Source organism: Spermophilus citellus (assembly GCF_964194105.1).
Source record: "Spermophilus citellus genome assembly, chromosome: 15".
NCBI classification, from domain to species: Eukaryota; Metazoa; Chordata; class Mammalia; order Rodentia; family Sciuridae; genus Spermophilus; species Spermophilus citellus.
In genome coordinates, this window is record NC_138195.1 from 66,556,926 (window position 1) to 66,574,433 (window position 17,508).

Consider the following 17,508-nt stretch of genomic DNA (forward strand, 5'->3'; position numbering starts at 1 on the left):
TTGTTTTAACACAATTAGACAACTGCCCCCAAAGTCCTCAGCCTTCAGAAATAAAAGGTTTTGGATCTTGGGTCTCTTCCCCTGACATGGAGACTTTCTTGACACAGTGACTAAAAAACTGTGTCCTAAACTGGGTGTGTTAGCACACATCTGTAATCCCAGCAACTTGGGAGGCTGAAGCAGGAGGATCGTGAGTTCAGTAACCTCAGCAAAAGCAAGGCACTAAGCAACTCAATGAGACTCTGTCTCTAAATAAAATACAAAATAGGGTTGTGGATGTGGCTCAGTGGTCAAGTGCCCCTGAGTTCAACCCCCTATAACCCCCCCAAAAAAAAACTGTCCCAGAGTCAGCTATGCTCAGGTATGTCACACAGACCAAGTCTCCACCCAACTTTAAGCCCCAGTTTCTGCATCTGCAAAATGTGATAACATTAAATATCCATCTCTTAGGGTTGTGGAGAGAATTAAACAAGATAACGTATCTACTGTGTTTGATATAAAACCTGTCACAATAAATAATGGCATTTATTACCATAATGGCTCTTAATAAGGTGCCTCCACAATCACCAGCTAATTTTCAACCAGTAGAACATAATGCAAATTCAAGAGACTGGACTAGATTAGCACTCAGGTTCCTTGTAGAGTGGTGATATTCTAATATGTGCCCTCTGGTCCACACCAGGAAATACGCCTGTCGAATGTGGTGCGGCTTGGGGCCGTAGGATGTTTGAGAGGCAGGTGTCAGTTCATAAATGTTGGTGAGCACATGCAAAAGTGGTAAATAGCAAAGGAGAAATGGAAAAGCACAAAATTGGTCTCTCTTTTCAGAAAACCAGAAGAAAAGCCTCCTGGTTACACTTCCTTACAAATTCCACTAATGAGCTTTATGTTAAAGTTTCAGAATGTACAAAAACATCCTGGGTTTGTGTGTGTGTGTGTGTGGGGGGGGGGGTTCCTCCTTTCTTATCCCCTGCACCTAGCATATTATATTTTAAACATCAAAGAATTAAACTCCTAAGACAATTAAAGGCTTTTATTCCCAATGGCTCCTTTCTGTATCGGTGGACACACTAGCTAGCTTTGACCACTTTTTCTGTTACTCCACAAAGACTATAAGAAGATTCCTACCAGAGGTCCAGTACCAAATGCATAAACACATACACCAGAGCCTAGTATATTAGTCACACTCTTTATGCTAATGCTCATCTTCAAATCTCCGGGTGTTTGCTCTTCTGCATAAGACATACCATTCATATTTTTGAACTCTTAACATAGGCCATGAACTCGATCCTTATAACTCAGTGAGAGACTTCTGATAGTGACCACATTTTATAGAAAAGAATATTGAGCCACATAAAAGTGCAACAATTCATCCAAGCACTGAATTCATCAGCTGGACACCTGGCCCCAGGAGGGTAGCTCCGGAGCCATGTGCACACCTAACAGGCCAGTCTGCTTCCTCCTTCATTTCATTTCCAAGTCCTTCTTATCTCCTGTTCCCAAAGACACTGTCCCCACAATACAGTCAAGCGAGTTCAATATTAAGGACTTGGATTCTAGCCAAACAGACTTTATTTTAAGAGTTGACATCTGTCAATGAATTTCATTTATGAAGTAGTACATTTGCTACTTAAAGTATCTGCAATTAAATAATCACCTAAGTTAATGAAAAGCCCACGCTGAAAAAGTTGGCATTCCAGGTAGCTCTGTCCCCTGAATCCTACCCTTCCCTGATATTTCATATCAGCTTCAATGTTACCTCTGGGAGGCAGCTCGAGGAGGCACCCTGGGAGGCCTCTCAAGGGGAATAGTAAGTGGTCCATCCATTTGTGTGGGGCCCGGACTACGACTTCTAGTAACTTCTGGGACTTCATTGTCCTACAGCAAAGAAAATGAGAAAGACAGGTGAAAATTACATTAAACCACCCACATAGCTGGACACCCATATCCCCACCACCCATCAGCCCTTCTTGGGCTTTGACTGTACAGGTGTCTATAAACTGGTAATCAACCCAGAAACACCAGGCAGCTTTTTATGTCTTCCTGGAGTAACTGAAAAAGATAATCTGGCCCAAATTATCACAAACTCCTGGACTTTAAATCCTCATTGCTTAAAGGAGGCCAGAAATGGCCTCCTTTGACCTGTTCTCAGGAGATTTCAGAGTCGGTGGTGACGCAAGTGGTCCCTGCTGCTCCTCCCAGCCACCGGTCACTAGATCAGGGTACACAACCTGACCCAAATTGGGCCAACTTGGAGTGGGGCCTCAGCCTAAAATTCCTCTCTGCCCAGAGGCTTTCTGGGGACTGTGATACTGCACATATGGAGAAGCAGGAAAAGCCAGAGTACAGGCGAGAAGAAAGCCGATTTGCACAAAGAGGCAGAGACCAAAGAGCATCTGGCTCTGGGACACACAGGACACACACATTTGGCCCTGTCCCTCTGGCAGGGCTTGCAGCTCCTGATCTAGGCCCCTGCATGATCCCTGCCCCTGAATCTCCTGAGACTCACCCAGCTGCTTCCCATAGATACCCCTTTTGGCTTAATTAGTCTGAATGTTTCTGTCTTCTTCCTTCCTTCCACTCCTCCCTCTTCTCTTCCTTCCATCATCCCTTCCTTCCTTTTAAATTGTGGGAAAATTCACATAACCGAAAACCAACCATTTTACAGTGAACAATTTTGCTGTCTGTCTAGTCTCAAGACATTTCATAGCCAGGCATGGTGACACACACCTGTAATCCCAGATAATCAGGAGGCTGAGGCAGGAAGATGGCAAGTTCAAGGCCAGCCTGAGCAACTTAGGATTCTATCTCAAAAATAGGAATAAAAAAGGCTGGGGATGTAGCTCAGTATAGAGCTCACCTAGCATGCATGAGGCCCTGGGTTCAATCCCCAACATGGGAAGAAATCCCCAAAGGAAATCGTGTAACCATTAGTGCCCATTAAGCAGTTTGTCCCCATTCCCCGCCTCCCACCACCCCCTACCAACCACCAGTCGTCCTTCTGTCTCTCTGGATTTGCCTCTTCTAAGATTTCATATAAATTGAATCCTCTAATATAAGACCTTTTGTGTCTGGCTTCTTCACCTGGATTTCAGTCTCTTGCAATGAAACAACACCTAGCACAGACAGATGGGTGGGAGTCCCGGTTCTCACCTCGTTGTCACCCTCCATCCCGCTGCTCACACTCAGGAGGCTCCGTGTGCTGGATCGGTTACTTGTGCTACCTAGAGAGTAAGAACAAAATCAGCCAGACGGTTGGATTCTCTCGGGAGGAAAGGAAATGCAGAGCTCTAGCATTTATTTATTTTTATGGAAAGAAACAATACATAAGCTGTGAACAGAGGATTCTTCCAAATGTGTCCATCGTATGCCCTTTTATCAGCGTTCAGTTTTTCTTTCAGCATGAGATGAAATGGTTCACTTTTTGATGACCACTCGTGGCTTAATAGCTGCCATTGACTGAAGGCTTACCACACGTTAAGTGCTTCAGAAACATGATTGCCAGTTAATTCCCTTGAAAATCCTATTTGATAGGAGAGCTTTGATTTGACAGGCAGGGAAGTAGAGGTGGTCTCATTCTAAGTTGCTCAGTATCTCTCTCTCTCTCTCTCTTTTTTTTAAGCGAGAGAGAGAGAAAGAGAATTTTTAATATTTATTTTTCAGTTTTCAGCGGACAGAACATCTTTGTATGTGGTGCTGAGGATCGAACCCGGGCCGCACGCATACCAGGCGAGCACGCTACCACTTGAGCCCAGCGCTGCTCAGTATCTCTTGAAATCTGCAAGCTAGTTTTGTTGCTGCAGTGCTCATTGAGAAAGTCTAGGAAATGAGTGCATGAATCACACATGCATACACCCCTTGTATTAGTTTTTTGTTTAGTTTCTTTGTGGTTCTGGGGGATCGAACCGATCAAATCTCACGAATGCTAGGCAAGCATTCCACCTTTGAGCTAGAGCCCCAGCCCCACATACCATGCTAATTAAGGGAGAGACCCTTGGATGGAAAAAAAAAAGGGGGGGGATGGGGATGTAGGTCAGTAGTAGAGCACTTGTCTGTCATGTGCAATGCCTTGGGTTCAAACCCCAACACCATAAAAACAGAAAAAAAAATGCAAAACACAAATTCAAAAGTATAATCTAAGCTCATGGTAGAAACTGTGACTATGTGTGTTTAGGTGTTTAGGTTTTTGAGTTGGGAATTCATCACCTCTGTCATTAGATAGCACTACCCAATAGAACTTTCTAGAAATGTTCCATTGTGGGCTATTCAAAATGGTAGTCAGTGTGAAACATGACTAGTGCATCTGAGGAGATGAATTTTAAATTTTATTTAGTTGTAATTAACTTCGCTATAAATACCCACATGTGGCCAGTGGCTACTGTACTGTCTAGTACAGCATTAGAAGCTGCCTAAGCACATGGTGGTCTAGCAGTGAAGAAGGAAAAGTAAGAGTTAATCAACTATTTTGCAAGAAAATTTTAACTTTGATTTACCAATAATGCCACTGATCGTATCACCAGATCTTAGGTTTGCTGAGTTTCCTCTTAAAATAGGTCCAAATCATTTTAGTTTGCAGGTAAGTAGTCTTAGTTTTGACCTGCTTATGGTATCAACTTTGACCTAATTTATTTAGATGTTAGCTGGGAAAGAGTTGGTTAGGTTGTAATTTTGGATTATTTCTTGTGATTTTTAAAATTTGTTTTAATTAGTTATACATGACAGTACATGCACTCTGACACATCATACATAAATGGAGTATAATTTCTCATTCTTCTGGTTGTAAGTGATGTAGAATCACATCAGTTGTGTAGTTATATAGGTACATAAGGTAATAATGTCTGATTTACTCTATTATCTTTCCTACCCCCATACCCACTCCCCTCCTTTCTCTCCCCTCTACCTAATCCAAAGTAACTCTATTCTTTCCCAAGGCCCCCCATCGTGAATTAACATCCACATATCAGAGAATACATTCAGCCTTTGGTTTTAGGGAATTGGCTTATTTCTTCTAGCATGATATTCTCCAGCTCTATCCATTTATTGGCAAATGCCACAATTTCATTCTTCTTTAAGGATGAGTAATATTCTATTGTGTATATACACCACATTTTCTTTATCCATATATCTGTTGAAGGGTACCTAGGTTGGTTCCATAGTTTAGCTATTGTGAATTGAGCTGCTATATACAATGATGTGGCTGTGTCACTGTAGTATGCTGATTTTAAGTCCTTTGGGTATAAACTGAGAAGTGGGATAGCTGGGTCAAATGGTGGTTCCATTCCAAGTTATCTGAGGAATCTCCATACCACTTTCCATAATGGTTGCACCAATTTCCAGTCCCACCAGCAATGTCTGAGTGTACCTCTTTCTTCACATCCTCATTAACATTTGTTGTTGCTTGTATTCTTGATGATTGTCATTCTGACTGGAGTGAGATTAAATTTTAGAGTAGTTTTGATTTGCATTTCTCCAATTGCTAGAGATGTTGAATATTTTTTTTGTATCTTTCTTGATCAATTGTATTTCTTCTTCTGTGAAGTGTTTGTTTAGTTCTTTAGCCCATTTATTGATTGGGTTATTTGGTTTTCTTGGTGTTAAGTTTTTTGAGTTCTTTATATATGGGATTTTTAAATTTCAAATAATGTGGCAAAATATATCTGTAAACTAGGAAATTCAAATTTGTTTATTAAAGAACATGGGATCTAAAAAAAAAAAGAACATGGGATCCTGTCCCTATCTACCAGAACACTGTCCACCTGGCCAGAATGTCTTTATATCCCCATTCCCCCTGGCTCATTGCTGTTCACAAGTCTAAAACCTCCTAATCACTGACAAATGTCATCAAAACCTCCCCCAGATTCCTCCAGCTAAATGCAACTCCTGGGCCCTGGGCTGCCATCTGCCTGTGGTAAGCTCCCCAGGTCATTCATGATTGAGCATCATATTTCCTCCTAAAGAACCAGACTGTTGTTGTGAAGGTCATCTGTTAGCTAGCAGGAAGTAAAAAGCAATCATGGCTACTGGCCCCATAATTCTGGAAATTCATACCTATGTGCTCCCACTGTCCACTCCCTTGGCATCTTTAAATCTTTAACCCCAATGTTTAGTTCCAAACCTCAGCCCCCGGATTCAACTGCCCAGCCCTGTCCCCTCTCTAGGCTGATGACTCTGGCCCATATCTGCCCCGAGTTGAACAGTTAGTAGGAGGCCCTGGCCCCACCCCCCATCATTTTCAGTCTTGCCAGGGGTTGGGAGAGCAGTGCCACCCCATACCAGGTCCCATCATCAGGGAAGAAGGACCAGATGAGCGTCTAACTTGTGTTGTTTCTGTATTTTCTCTCCTCTATTACAAACCCCTAAAAACAGGATCTGGTTCTGTTTTCATCTTTGTGTCTCCAGCATGCAGTCAGCTCAGTTTGCATAGAGCTCTGCTCACTATTTGGTGGATGAATGAATGAGGAGGAAAAGGAAATGCATACAGTATAACTCTTACGAAATCTGGACCAAAAAAGTCTAGGAGAAAGACTCTCTGCAATGGAACTTTTGTTCTCTTAGACATAACACTAATATCTCAGGCCTAAATTTTCAGTTCTAACCAGAATTAATCTGCAAATGTTTTTCTATAGTTCCCAAAGATGGCAGCTATTTAGCTCTAAAAATAGAGATAGTTTCAAGATGTGACTGTGGAGATAGTTGATGGATCAGAGTCCAGACACCCTCATACTTCCTCTCTGCCCTGGGAGTTATTTTCCTCTGGAAGGCAAGGTTTCCCCAAGATTGGAGCTCAGGAAGAGCCAGGCACACTGGGCATGGTGGTGCACATCTGTAATCCCAGTGATTTGGGAGGCTAAGTCAGGATGATTGCCAGCTCAAAAATATCCTTGCAACTCAGCATGACCCTGTCTCAAAATTAAAAATAAAAGGGGTTGGGGATGTAGCTCAGTGGTAAAGCACCCCTGGGTTCAGTCCCCTGAACCAAACAAGAGGGTCAAGCAAGGTGACACATGCCTATAATCCCAGCAACTCAAGAGACTAAGGCAGGAGGACCACAAATTCAAGGCCAGCTTGGGAAACATAGTCTCAAAATTTAAAAAAAAAAAAGGGGGGGGGTGTGAGGCTAAGGATGTAGCTAAGTGGTAGATTCAATCCCCAGTGCTGGAAAGAAAAGGCAAAACAAGACCCATGTAATCCAAGTGGCTTGGGAGGCTGAGGCAGGAGAATTGAGAGTTCAAAGTCAGCCTCGGCAATTTAGTGAGGCCCTAAGCAACTTAGCAAGACCCTATTTTCAAAAAGTAACATCAAAAGGCCCAGGGATGTAGCTCAGTGATTGAGGGCCTCTGGGTTCAACCCCTGGCTACCCCCTGCCCTCCCCAAAAAAGAAATCAAGAAAGGGTAAATATGATTAAAGTTCAAAAATAGCCTTGCAACTTAGCAAGACCCTCAAAATAAAAAATAAAAGGGGCTGGGGATGTAGCTCAGCAGTAAAGCACCCCTGGGTTCAGTCCCCAGAGACACCCCCACATTCTTGCACAGAGACCCAGGACAAGTTGCCTAACCTCTCTAAGTCAGTTTTCTTATGTAGAAACTCATGACATTGTGGTATAGGATGAATTAGATCATGTGGTAATGCCTGCAAAAAGCAAGCATTTGATTCATGGTAATATCTTTCCTCATCATCTTCAATTTCAAGGTAACAGGCCAACCTGTAGGAACCCCAGTGAAACTCGCCTCACGGTATCCATGCCCCTGTGTGCCCCCTTCCTCCTCACTGTGGGCTTTGGCCAATGTAACATTAGCAAGTGCAACTGATGCAAGCCAAAGCCTGATAAGCACTTGCACAAATGGGGCTCCTCCTCTTGGAATGTTCCCTTTCCAGATTGTGTTGCCCTGTAAGAAATCCAGGCTTTTGAATTAAAGGTTATGTGGAGGGAGGCCCTGGAGGATAAGGGGCCATCTTGGATGTTCCAGCGGATTGCAGTCACATGAGTGACCCCAGCCAATGCCACACAAAGGAGGTATGAGCCATCCTCTCCAAATATGCTCAAGCTATGGAATCAGGCATAAATAAGTGATTATATTTCAAGCAACTAAGTTTGGGCGTGGTTTGTTACATAGCAGTAGATAATGGAAACTATAAAAAAGAAACTGAGTGTCACAAATAGCCACAAAATAGCATACAATCCATTAGTCTGTCATTTAGTAACATTTTCTAACTGATGCGTAGCCATCCCTGGACAATAAACCACTACACAAAGTAAAAACTACAGTGTATTCTTTCCATCTTGTCCTAATCCCAACCAATTTCAAAGTAAAACATGTACATAATCTCTTTTCAATTATAGTACCCTTCACATGAAATGGGGATTTTGCATTTGTCTTGTCAAATTTCCAGCTGTCGGTCCCCTCCCCAACTCTGGAATACATTGTCCTCACTGGAGCCTGCTCTAACATTTTTCTTCTCCCATGTGTCCAGAGCAGCACTCTGCCCCTTGCTTCCTCTGCCACCTGAGATTGCTAGGAAACTCTCTCCCATTTCTAAAGTTGTTGGAATTCCCAAATGGCCTGGTGGGGGCGGGGAGGGGTGACTACACATTATCACCCCCACTCTTAATAGAGAGATTTTCTCCTCTGTACAATCTAGACTTCCCATGTGGTAGTGTTTAAGTTTTGGATCTATTTGGACAGGTAATAGTGGCAGGAACCTTAACCTGAAAGAGACCAAGGGCTGGGTTCTACTCCCACTTTTATTTATTTATTTATTAAATATTTATTTTTCAGCTGGACACAATAATTTTATTTTGTTTAATTTTTATGTGGTGCTGAGAATCGAACCCAGGGCCTCGAATGTGCTAGGCAAGTGCTCTACCGTTGAGCCACAACCCCAGCCCTCTACTCCCACTTTTGATGCTCTCGCTGTGTGGCCTTGAACAAAAATTTTTTCTTCTCTGGGTCACAAATAACCCATCTATGGAATAAAGAGGGCAACTAGTTCAGAGATTCTTGATGTAGGTCCATGGATGGGCAAAATTAGGATTGTGAGTGTGTGTGTGTGTGTGTGTGTGTGTGTGTGTGTACAGATGTGTGGATTTCTCTGGAGAACAGATCCATAACACATACTGGATTCTCAAGGGGGTTGTGATGTAGAAAGGATTAAGAACCTCAAATTACATGACCTTCCTGCTCCAACATTCATTTTGGGGTTCTCTGACTCACATCTAAGGAGACATGAGTTCTGAAATTCAGCTTCTCTCTGGCTCTTTCATTGCTTTTCTAGCTATTTTAATAACATGGAAATATATAAAACGAGAGAAGCCCAACCTATTGGGCTTGTGAAGCCAGTGTGTCTGGAGTCAGCTAACACAGTCCTGGATGAGAAAACAAAGCTCCCAACCCCTGCCCGCCTGCTGGCAGGCAATGTCTGCTGCAATTAGACTCCTATTCAAGCTTTCAAGCCAAAAGAAGACATTTCCTAATGAGATTCTCAACCACCAGTAAAGCTGGAATTCTTGAATCTGAGTCCATTGTTTTCTAATGCTTCTGATCTTGCACCCCTGCCTTCCCCTTAGCACAGCTGGAGAAGCAGCAAAATAGGGGTCAAGAATCTTGGCTCTGGATCCAGATGGGAGTTCAAATCCCAGCTTGACCCCATTAGCTTCTCAACCCAGGACAGGCACCAAGCCTAGAAGTTTCTCTTCATTAAACAGAGGTTGAAGTACCTATCTTATAGAGGTTTTGTGAGAATGAAATAATCTACAAAGATGCTTCACATATGGCCAATGCTCAATAAATGTTAACTATTATAGTTAGGTTTTGCCATTTATAAAAAAGAAGGGTAGGGCTGAGACTGTAGCTCAGTGACAGGGCGCTTGCCTGGCACTTGGGGGCCGTGGGTTTGATCCTCAGCACTGCATAAAAATAAACAAATAAAATAAAGGCATGCTGTCCATCTCCAACTACCAAAAGAAGAAGAAGAAGAATATCATGCAACCTGGCTTCACAAGATAAGAAGAAACCTCACAGGCTAACCATGCCCCATATTTTACACCTCTCAAAACCATATGAGGGGGCTGGGATTGTGGCTCAGTGGTGTACTTGCTTGCCTAGTGTGTGTGAGGCTCTGGGTTTGATTCTCATCATTGCATGTAAATAAATGAATAAAATGAAGCCCATCAACAATGAAAAATACATATAAAAAATTAAAAAAAAAACATATCAGGCCCCAACTGAGATCTCTGGGCTCATAACTGAATGTCTCTGAAGGTGGAGTCCAGCTGTGTGGGCTGCTTACTCGCTGTGCTGGAGGTACTGTCCGTTTTCCAGTCTCCTCGTCTCAGCTCTGTCCTTGGGGGGAAGACGCTTTTCCTGGGGCCGCTCTCATAGACTCCAAACTCCACTTTTCCAGGCAGGTGCTGTGAGTGCCGAATGGGGACTGTGATCTCTAAGTCTGGAATCAGAGGAAAGAGAGATGAGCTTCCAGATGGCAGTCTGTCACTTGCCAAACTGCTCATGGCCGCCTGCCTCCCATGCCTGAGCCTGGGGGTGCCAAGAGGAGGGGCTGGGGCCATGGGTTGTTCTCCCTGCCTACATCAGCACTGGACTTCCAGGGAATGCTAAGTGGCCAAGCTGGGAGACAGAAGGGCGGGGTAGCCAGACAGAGAGGCAGAGAAGCACAGGGAGTGGACAGAACATGCTGTGGCATCCCAGCCCTGCCGCATAGCAGCTGTGTAGTGCATCACGCAAGTCAGTCAACCTCTCTTGAGTTACTCCCCTTGTCTGAGGTGGGGGTTATGTAGGGGTTGGCAGTAATGACAGGCCATCCTGTGCACAGGGCTCAGTTCTAAGGGGCTCCATATTTGTAGGTCACCGAATCCCTATAACACCCAAGAAATCAATGGTATTATCATCAGTCCAGCAGAACTCTGGGTCCATGGGCACCATCTGGGCCTTGTGTCAAGCAGCTTCCCAGCTGTTGATGTACTGTAGAATCTTACACATCCTGAGGCTCTCTTGGTTACAAGGGTCCAGTGGAAGCACCCAACCAGGTCTGGAGCCACTTGGACAGAGAAGAGCCAGGCATCCAGGTATGAGCCCCAGGGTCCCAGGACCCACACAGATGTCACATTATTTTTTTTTCCATCTCAGCTTTGTCCTACATTTTAAAAAAATCATCTTTTAAAGGGAGGCTCCTGTCTGTTTAATTAACTTCAAGGTGGCAATTTTCTACCCTCAACCGGTTGTATGAGGAAGGAAAGTAAAACACACAGGGGAAAAAAAATGGGAGTCAAAAGTTCAAAAAAATCAGGTAGAGCCAGTCTACATGTTTACAAAGTCCTGACACTCCTTGAATAAAGGTACAATGTCAGGAATAATTATCATTATTATCTGGCATAGCACTTTCCCAAAGTGTCTTCATTGACATTTGTATTCCCCCCGGGCGCCATGACTTCTCCACTAAGTAGGTAAGTCAGTGTAACTCCAGTGAGGAAACCGAGGCACAGAGTGGTTAAAGGGAACGGTCCTGGATTGCACGGTAATTCAGTGACAAAGAGGGGGCACAAATGTGGATTCCCTGGGACTCAGCTGCTCCTCTGTGTCATAGGATACACCCAGAACATAAATATGAATTGTCTTCTCTGTGGGGCCTGGCATTCACCAAGGTCCAAGTCACACCAGCCTTGGCTGATTTCCTTTGCCACCAGCCCCAGCCCAGTAAGAGCAAAGCTACTCTCTGAGGCTGAAGAAAAACCAGCACACCATGGCTCCGTTTTCAATTATCCTTAGTATTCCAACCCCTGTTAAAGAAAATAATAACAATTTTGCTAAGACAAATGAAGTTGCCTATTTAAGACTGAGTCTTTGTGTGGAAAATGAGTTACATTCTTAGAAAAGGCCCTTTAGGCAGAAATGCCACTCATCAACCCAAATGTTCCTGTAGAACAATGATTGCGTGCCAATTATTTTCAAATGCTTTTTGTTTTCGGTGAAACAGAATTCTTTCCTTTAGTGACAACAGAAGCTCAACACAGAAAACAGATTTTTAAAAAGCTGCATGATCAAAGCAGAGTTCAGTGGCCCCAGCCCAGGACCCTAATCCATTCCCTCAGCCCAGTTCCTACCCCCACCCCCATAAACACACATACTGCAGCCCCGAGGCCCCTCAAGGAGCTCAATGTGAAAAGCCACAGAACAGATAACTTCAAGCCAGCATGTAAGTACACAATCAAGGTTTACAGAGCTAACTAATAAATCATATCTACTCAGCCATAAATGATACCTTCTCTTTGGCAAATGCTCTGACGCCCCTGGGCTTCATCCTGCAGTCCAGGGTCCAACTTCCAACTACCTAAGATAGCCAAATTATGAGTGCCCCCTCCCAGCAGGCCTCAACCAATGACAGATGGGAGCTGGTATATAAATGCTTGCTCCTCAGGTAGGGTAACGCTGAGCAGGTGTTCTCCTTCAACTCCTTCTCTGTGTCACTTCCCCACCCCCTGCTCTGTCCCCTGGGATCACCTTCCATTCGGGCTATCTGCTCTCAGTTCCTTGCCAGAGAAGGGAAATATTCTAAAAAACGGAAGTGCTGCTGGCTGCACAGCCTGGGGAATGCACTGTGCGCCATGGAACTGTACTCAAAAATGGTTCAAGTGGTAAATTTGGTGTTATGCATATTTTAATATAATAAAAATGCAAAATAAGGTCGAATTTTGAGGCCTATGGGGTAGAACATTCTCCCCATGTGGACTGCTGCCATCCCTAGTCATTAATATTCAGTGCCTGTTCAAGTTTGGATCTGGAATCCTCCCCATAGACCCATGTGTTAAAAGCCTTGGTCCCCAACTTGGCACTAGTGGGAGGTGGTGGAACCTTTAAGAGGAGGGGCCTAGTGGGAGGTCTTTAGGTCATTGGGAGTATGCCCTTAAAGAGGATAATCAGACTTCATCCCTTCCCTCTTTCTCTTTTTTACTTTCTAGCCATGAGGCAGTTTTGTTCTGCCAGATGCTCCAGCCACAGGTCTGAAGCAATGGGCCCAATTGATTAAGAACTGAAACCTCCAAAACTGTGAGTCAAAAATGAACCTTTTCTCTTTATAAGTTGATTATCTCAGGTATTTTTTACAGAGATGGAATACTGACTAATAAAGTGTCCAATTATATATAGCCTAATACTTAATAGTTATTATGCTTAGTTAAATCACCTGATATAAAAAGTTTTTTAAAAATTAACAAGAAAAATTTTATCAAAGGGTCTGCTTCTTGGGGAGCAGCTGGAGGGAATTAAGACATGCTTCATTAGAAAATTTTAGATATTGACCATTCTGATTTAGACTATCACTACTAATAGGTAGATATCACTCATCTGGAGCCTGATTAGTCTTGGGTGAACTCATGATTCTAAGGCCCACTCCTGGATGGTAAGTCCAAGAGAAATACACTCAATGTGGAAGGCCCTGCCTGAGAGGATACCAGCCTGTGAGTGGGCATGTGTAATCACAGGGGCAGCTGGGTTTAGAGTGCTTCCATGTGCCAGGCACTATGCTAGGCACAGGTGATACCCTGGCTTACTTACAGCAACCCTAACAGGTGGGCACTTTTTGCTTTTGCCATTATGCAGACAGGGACAGAGGCTACTAGATTGTGATGCATCTTACCCATGTTTCCTAGCTGGCAGTGAGCAAAAATCTGACCCCAACCCTGCTGGTCCAGGGTTCATGCCTATGACCCTTGATCTCCTGCATGGAAACTTCTCTTGCTTCAGTATCTCCTGTGGTGCCAGGTGGAACCAGGGGGGTGGTAAAGATGTGATGACACTCAGAAGGCTCAGACTGCTGAGCACTTGTGACTCCAACGCTACAACTCCTGGGCCTTCAGACACTGGGAGCACCACCAAATCACAGGTTTCTTGGTGCTGCCTATATTTAAAGCTTGCAATGTTTCATTTAATCAAGGCTTGTATCTTTGGGTTCATGAACTCTAGTTTTAAAATGCACCTCAGCCCTTTTACCACCTAGAGCCCTATTATCTGACCCTCAGACGACTGTGCAGACCAGACCTTGAGCCAGACATTCTGCCGTCTCTGCTTTCTCTTCCTCTCCACCAGGAGAGCACATAACAATCTGTAGCGGTAGCATAAATTTAAAATCTGGACCCACAGGCAGAAGCTCTCTGATTCTGCCACAGTTATAACATTTAGCCCCTCTTCCATCTGACAGTCAAAATCATGAACATTCACTAGGCTATGATTTTCCACAATACACTATATTAGGCATCAGGGGACAGAAACTTGCAGGGAAACTCAGACTTTTATGAATAAAAAGACAACTAACTCATAAGCTACCAGAGGGCAAAGACAGGGTTCCATAGGATTCTTTATTTGGCTGGAGGCCTACTGCTCAATAAGTGTTTGTGGAATGAATGAACGGTGTCACATTTTATTGACACCAATCATTCCAACAGAGACTTCATGAGCTCCGTCATTGCACTGTACTGCACACTGGGGATTCAGCAGAGCACAAAACAGACTTATACTTGCCCTCATGGAGCTTACTGCAGGAGGGAGGCAGGGTTCTAGGCCATAACCACAAGGCAATTCTGGCCTGTACTACACAAAAGTGGGGAAAGCAAGGCAACAGGAAGTGAATCATGGAAGAATGGCAGAAAAGTCTTCTTTGAGGATGAAAAAGAGCCAGCAGGAAAGATGGCAGAACAGCAAGTGCAAAGGCCCTGAGGGAGAAATAATCTTGCCTGGTTAGATAAACATAAAAGAATCCATGGGGGAGTGGGGTGGGATACAAGGTGGGAGGAAAATGGAGGATGAACTTAGGGGTTACTTCATGTAGGCCTCTGCAGGCCACATGATGAGTTTGCTGTCAACTGAGTGGCACAGGAGCCGCTGAATGGCTTAGAGCAAGGGAGTGGCATTATCTGATTTGTTACTTTTAAAAAGGCATTGGCTGCAGTTGGAGGATTAACTGTAAAGGGGCAAAAGTGGACATGGGGGGACAACTGAAGAGGCTACTGCAACAGTCTCAGCAAGAGTGGTTAGGCTGCAATTGTGGCACAGGAGATGGTCAGAAATGGCCAGGGGCTAGGATTGTGGCTTAGCGGTAGAGCACTGGCCTAGCATGTGCAGGCGCTGGGTTCGATCCTCAGCACCACATAAAAATAAATAAATAAAATAAAGGTATTCTGTCCAACTGCAACTAAGAAAAAAAATTAAAAGAAATGGCCAGATTTAGAGTGTAGTTTGGAGGCAGAACCCCTGGGGATTGCTGGTGGCTTGAATGAAGGAATGAAGTCACAGCAATCAGAGCAGTAAAACAGAAGTGCCAGATGAATGGAAGAGACAGCAGGTCCTGTAGATGCTGGAATGGGGGTGGAACCTGGTGGCCTGCAGTGGGCCCAGAAGACAGGCTGCCAGGTGGGGTCTCGCAGCCCAGTTATATGAACACAGGTGCGAAGGAAGAGGCATGAGCAAGGGGCCTGTGGTGGGAAAGTGTTCTGTTGGGGACCAGGATAGCACCAGCCTGAGGAAGCTCATGAGGAGTGGGGGGTTGATGGCAGCTGGATGCAGACTATGAAGCTGCACAAAAGCAAGGCTAGGTTTCAACTTAGCTCTTCAGGGGAGGGGCCTCCTTCAGGACTGAGGGCCTCTGAAAGCCTTTTCTCACCAGATCCTCTTTCTAGAAGCCCGGCCAGGGAAAAAGCACCCACCAGGCCGGAGGCTCTGGGTGACAAGATGCAGTGTGAATATGCCAGATACTTGCTCAGGGTGGAGGTGCCACAGGGTGGCCTCGGGGAGGGGGAGTCAAGGGGAGCAGAGAGGCCCAGTCTGCAGTGTGCGCAGCTGAAATGCTCAGCCCTGTGGCTGCACAGGGGAGCCTTGCTACAGCAGGTCCTCGAGAAGCAACGAGTAGTGTGGACTCTGATGACATCAGTCTCCCCTCTAAACAGGAATGGGCTTTACTGAATGGGCTTTTTGCTTTCTGTGTTCAAAGAACATGTGTCTTCCTAAGTGCCAAGGGTAGAGTGGCGTGCCTCAGGAGAAGAGACTGCCGTCCTCTCTGAGTAGGAGAGTGGAGCGGTGCAGAGTTCCCTCCATTCATTCATTTGTGGGCATGCGTTTCTGGTGTGCTGGGTACTAGATTGTTTAGAGAATCAACAAGACAGAATCATTGTCTGAAAGATCCTCACAGTCTAGTAGAGGACCCAGATCTGTAAACAGAGTGAGAGACAGGTGCTAGGCAAGCAGTCTGCTCATTCAGGCCACAACAGTTAGGACAACTGCTCCTCGGTGCAGCGCCCCAGGAAGCCACATACCTGTTTGCTTTCCTGATTTTTGCTTCTCCCTCTGTCTTCGGGTAATGCTATCTCTTAGCCGTTTAAGATTTTCCTGGGGAAAAAAATGTAAGTATATTCCAGAATTACACTTTTTGAATACTCTAGAGCTTCCTTCTGATTTTAAGCTATAGGCAAGGCCTAAAACATTTTCACATTTGTACCTAAAGAAAGACATTTCTTCCACAATAACGTCTCTTCCCTCCTCTCTGGCTCTCGGCAGCATTTTCAGCCCTATAACCCACTGCCCTCCTCCACAGACACCTCAGAGGTAAGCTGGTCTCTGATCTGCTCACAAACACTCCTCATACACCTGCCTCTGAGACTGTGTACTCCCACTATCACCCTGACCTGGAAGGATGCTGATTTCTCTCCACGAGTCTGTTCTGGGCCTGGGTCAAGACTCACCTTCTCCCTGAAACTTCCCCAGACTGCTCTGGGCCTTGGTGTCCACCCTGACAGCACTTGGGGATATGCTGACTTGCAAGTGTGTGTGTGTGTGTGTGTGTGTGTGTGTGTGTGCATGTGTGCATGTGTGCCTGCCTATGTGTGTGCCTTGCCTCTTCAGGAACACTGTGTACTCTCCAAGGGCGAGAGGCCAGGTGTTGTACCTTTTTATAATCCTGCCATCTGGTCCACAGTAGCCATTCAATAAATGTTGAATAGATACTTGAGGCTCAAGATTTGCTTCTACTTTAGTTAATCAACAACAACAGTATCTGAGCATTCTAGGGAAGCTAAGCATCTGAGCATTCAATGCCCTGGAGGGTATGTCCAGACAATCTGGCTGGAGAAGAAGGTCCCTGTTAGGGAATCCCAGGTGGGAAAACTAGAAAGTTCATAACTGCAGGATGAGTAGAATAAGCCTTGTCCAGAAGCAGCCCGGAAACACTGGAAGTTGCGCAGGGGTCATGGCTTTAAGGTTCTGGTGAAATGAGGGGAGGAGCTGGAGATAAGGAGCCTCACGGGAGACCAGGTAACAGACCAGATGCAGATGACAGAGCTGACAGTGGGATGCAGCTGGGGTAATGGAAAGACAGGAGCAGATATGAGAGGAAAATGCCACAGAACATGACCAGGCGAGGTCTGCAGCTGACTAGACACGAGGGACATGGGACAAGAGCCATAGAATCCTGGAATCTGGCCTGAGGTCTCTGGAAGATGGCAGAGCAGT

At 44.9% G+C, this 17,508-nt stretch overlaps 1 protein-coding gene across 1 annotated transcript in view; it reads right to left on the reverse strand.

The window, feature by feature from the left end:
• The window catches only part of PIK3AP1 (phosphoinositide-3-kinase adaptor protein 1), a gene marked incomplete at its 5' end in the record, with an annotated part of 117,228 nt that overhangs the window by 7,646 nt on the left and 92,074 nt on the right, over positions 1 to 17,508 (reverse strand). The window contains 4 exons of the mRNA XM_081268242.1: positions 1,760 to 1,878; positions 3,154 to 3,224; positions 10,289 to 10,444; positions 16,317 to 16,389. Coding sequence (XP_081124368.1) covers positions 1,760 to 1,878; positions 3,154 to 3,224; positions 10,289 to 10,444; positions 16,317 to 16,389 — 419 coding nt within the window. The remainder of the gene's footprint in view (positions 1 to 1,759; positions 1,879 to 3,153; positions 3,225 to 10,288; positions 10,445 to 16,316; positions 16,390 to 17,508) is intronic.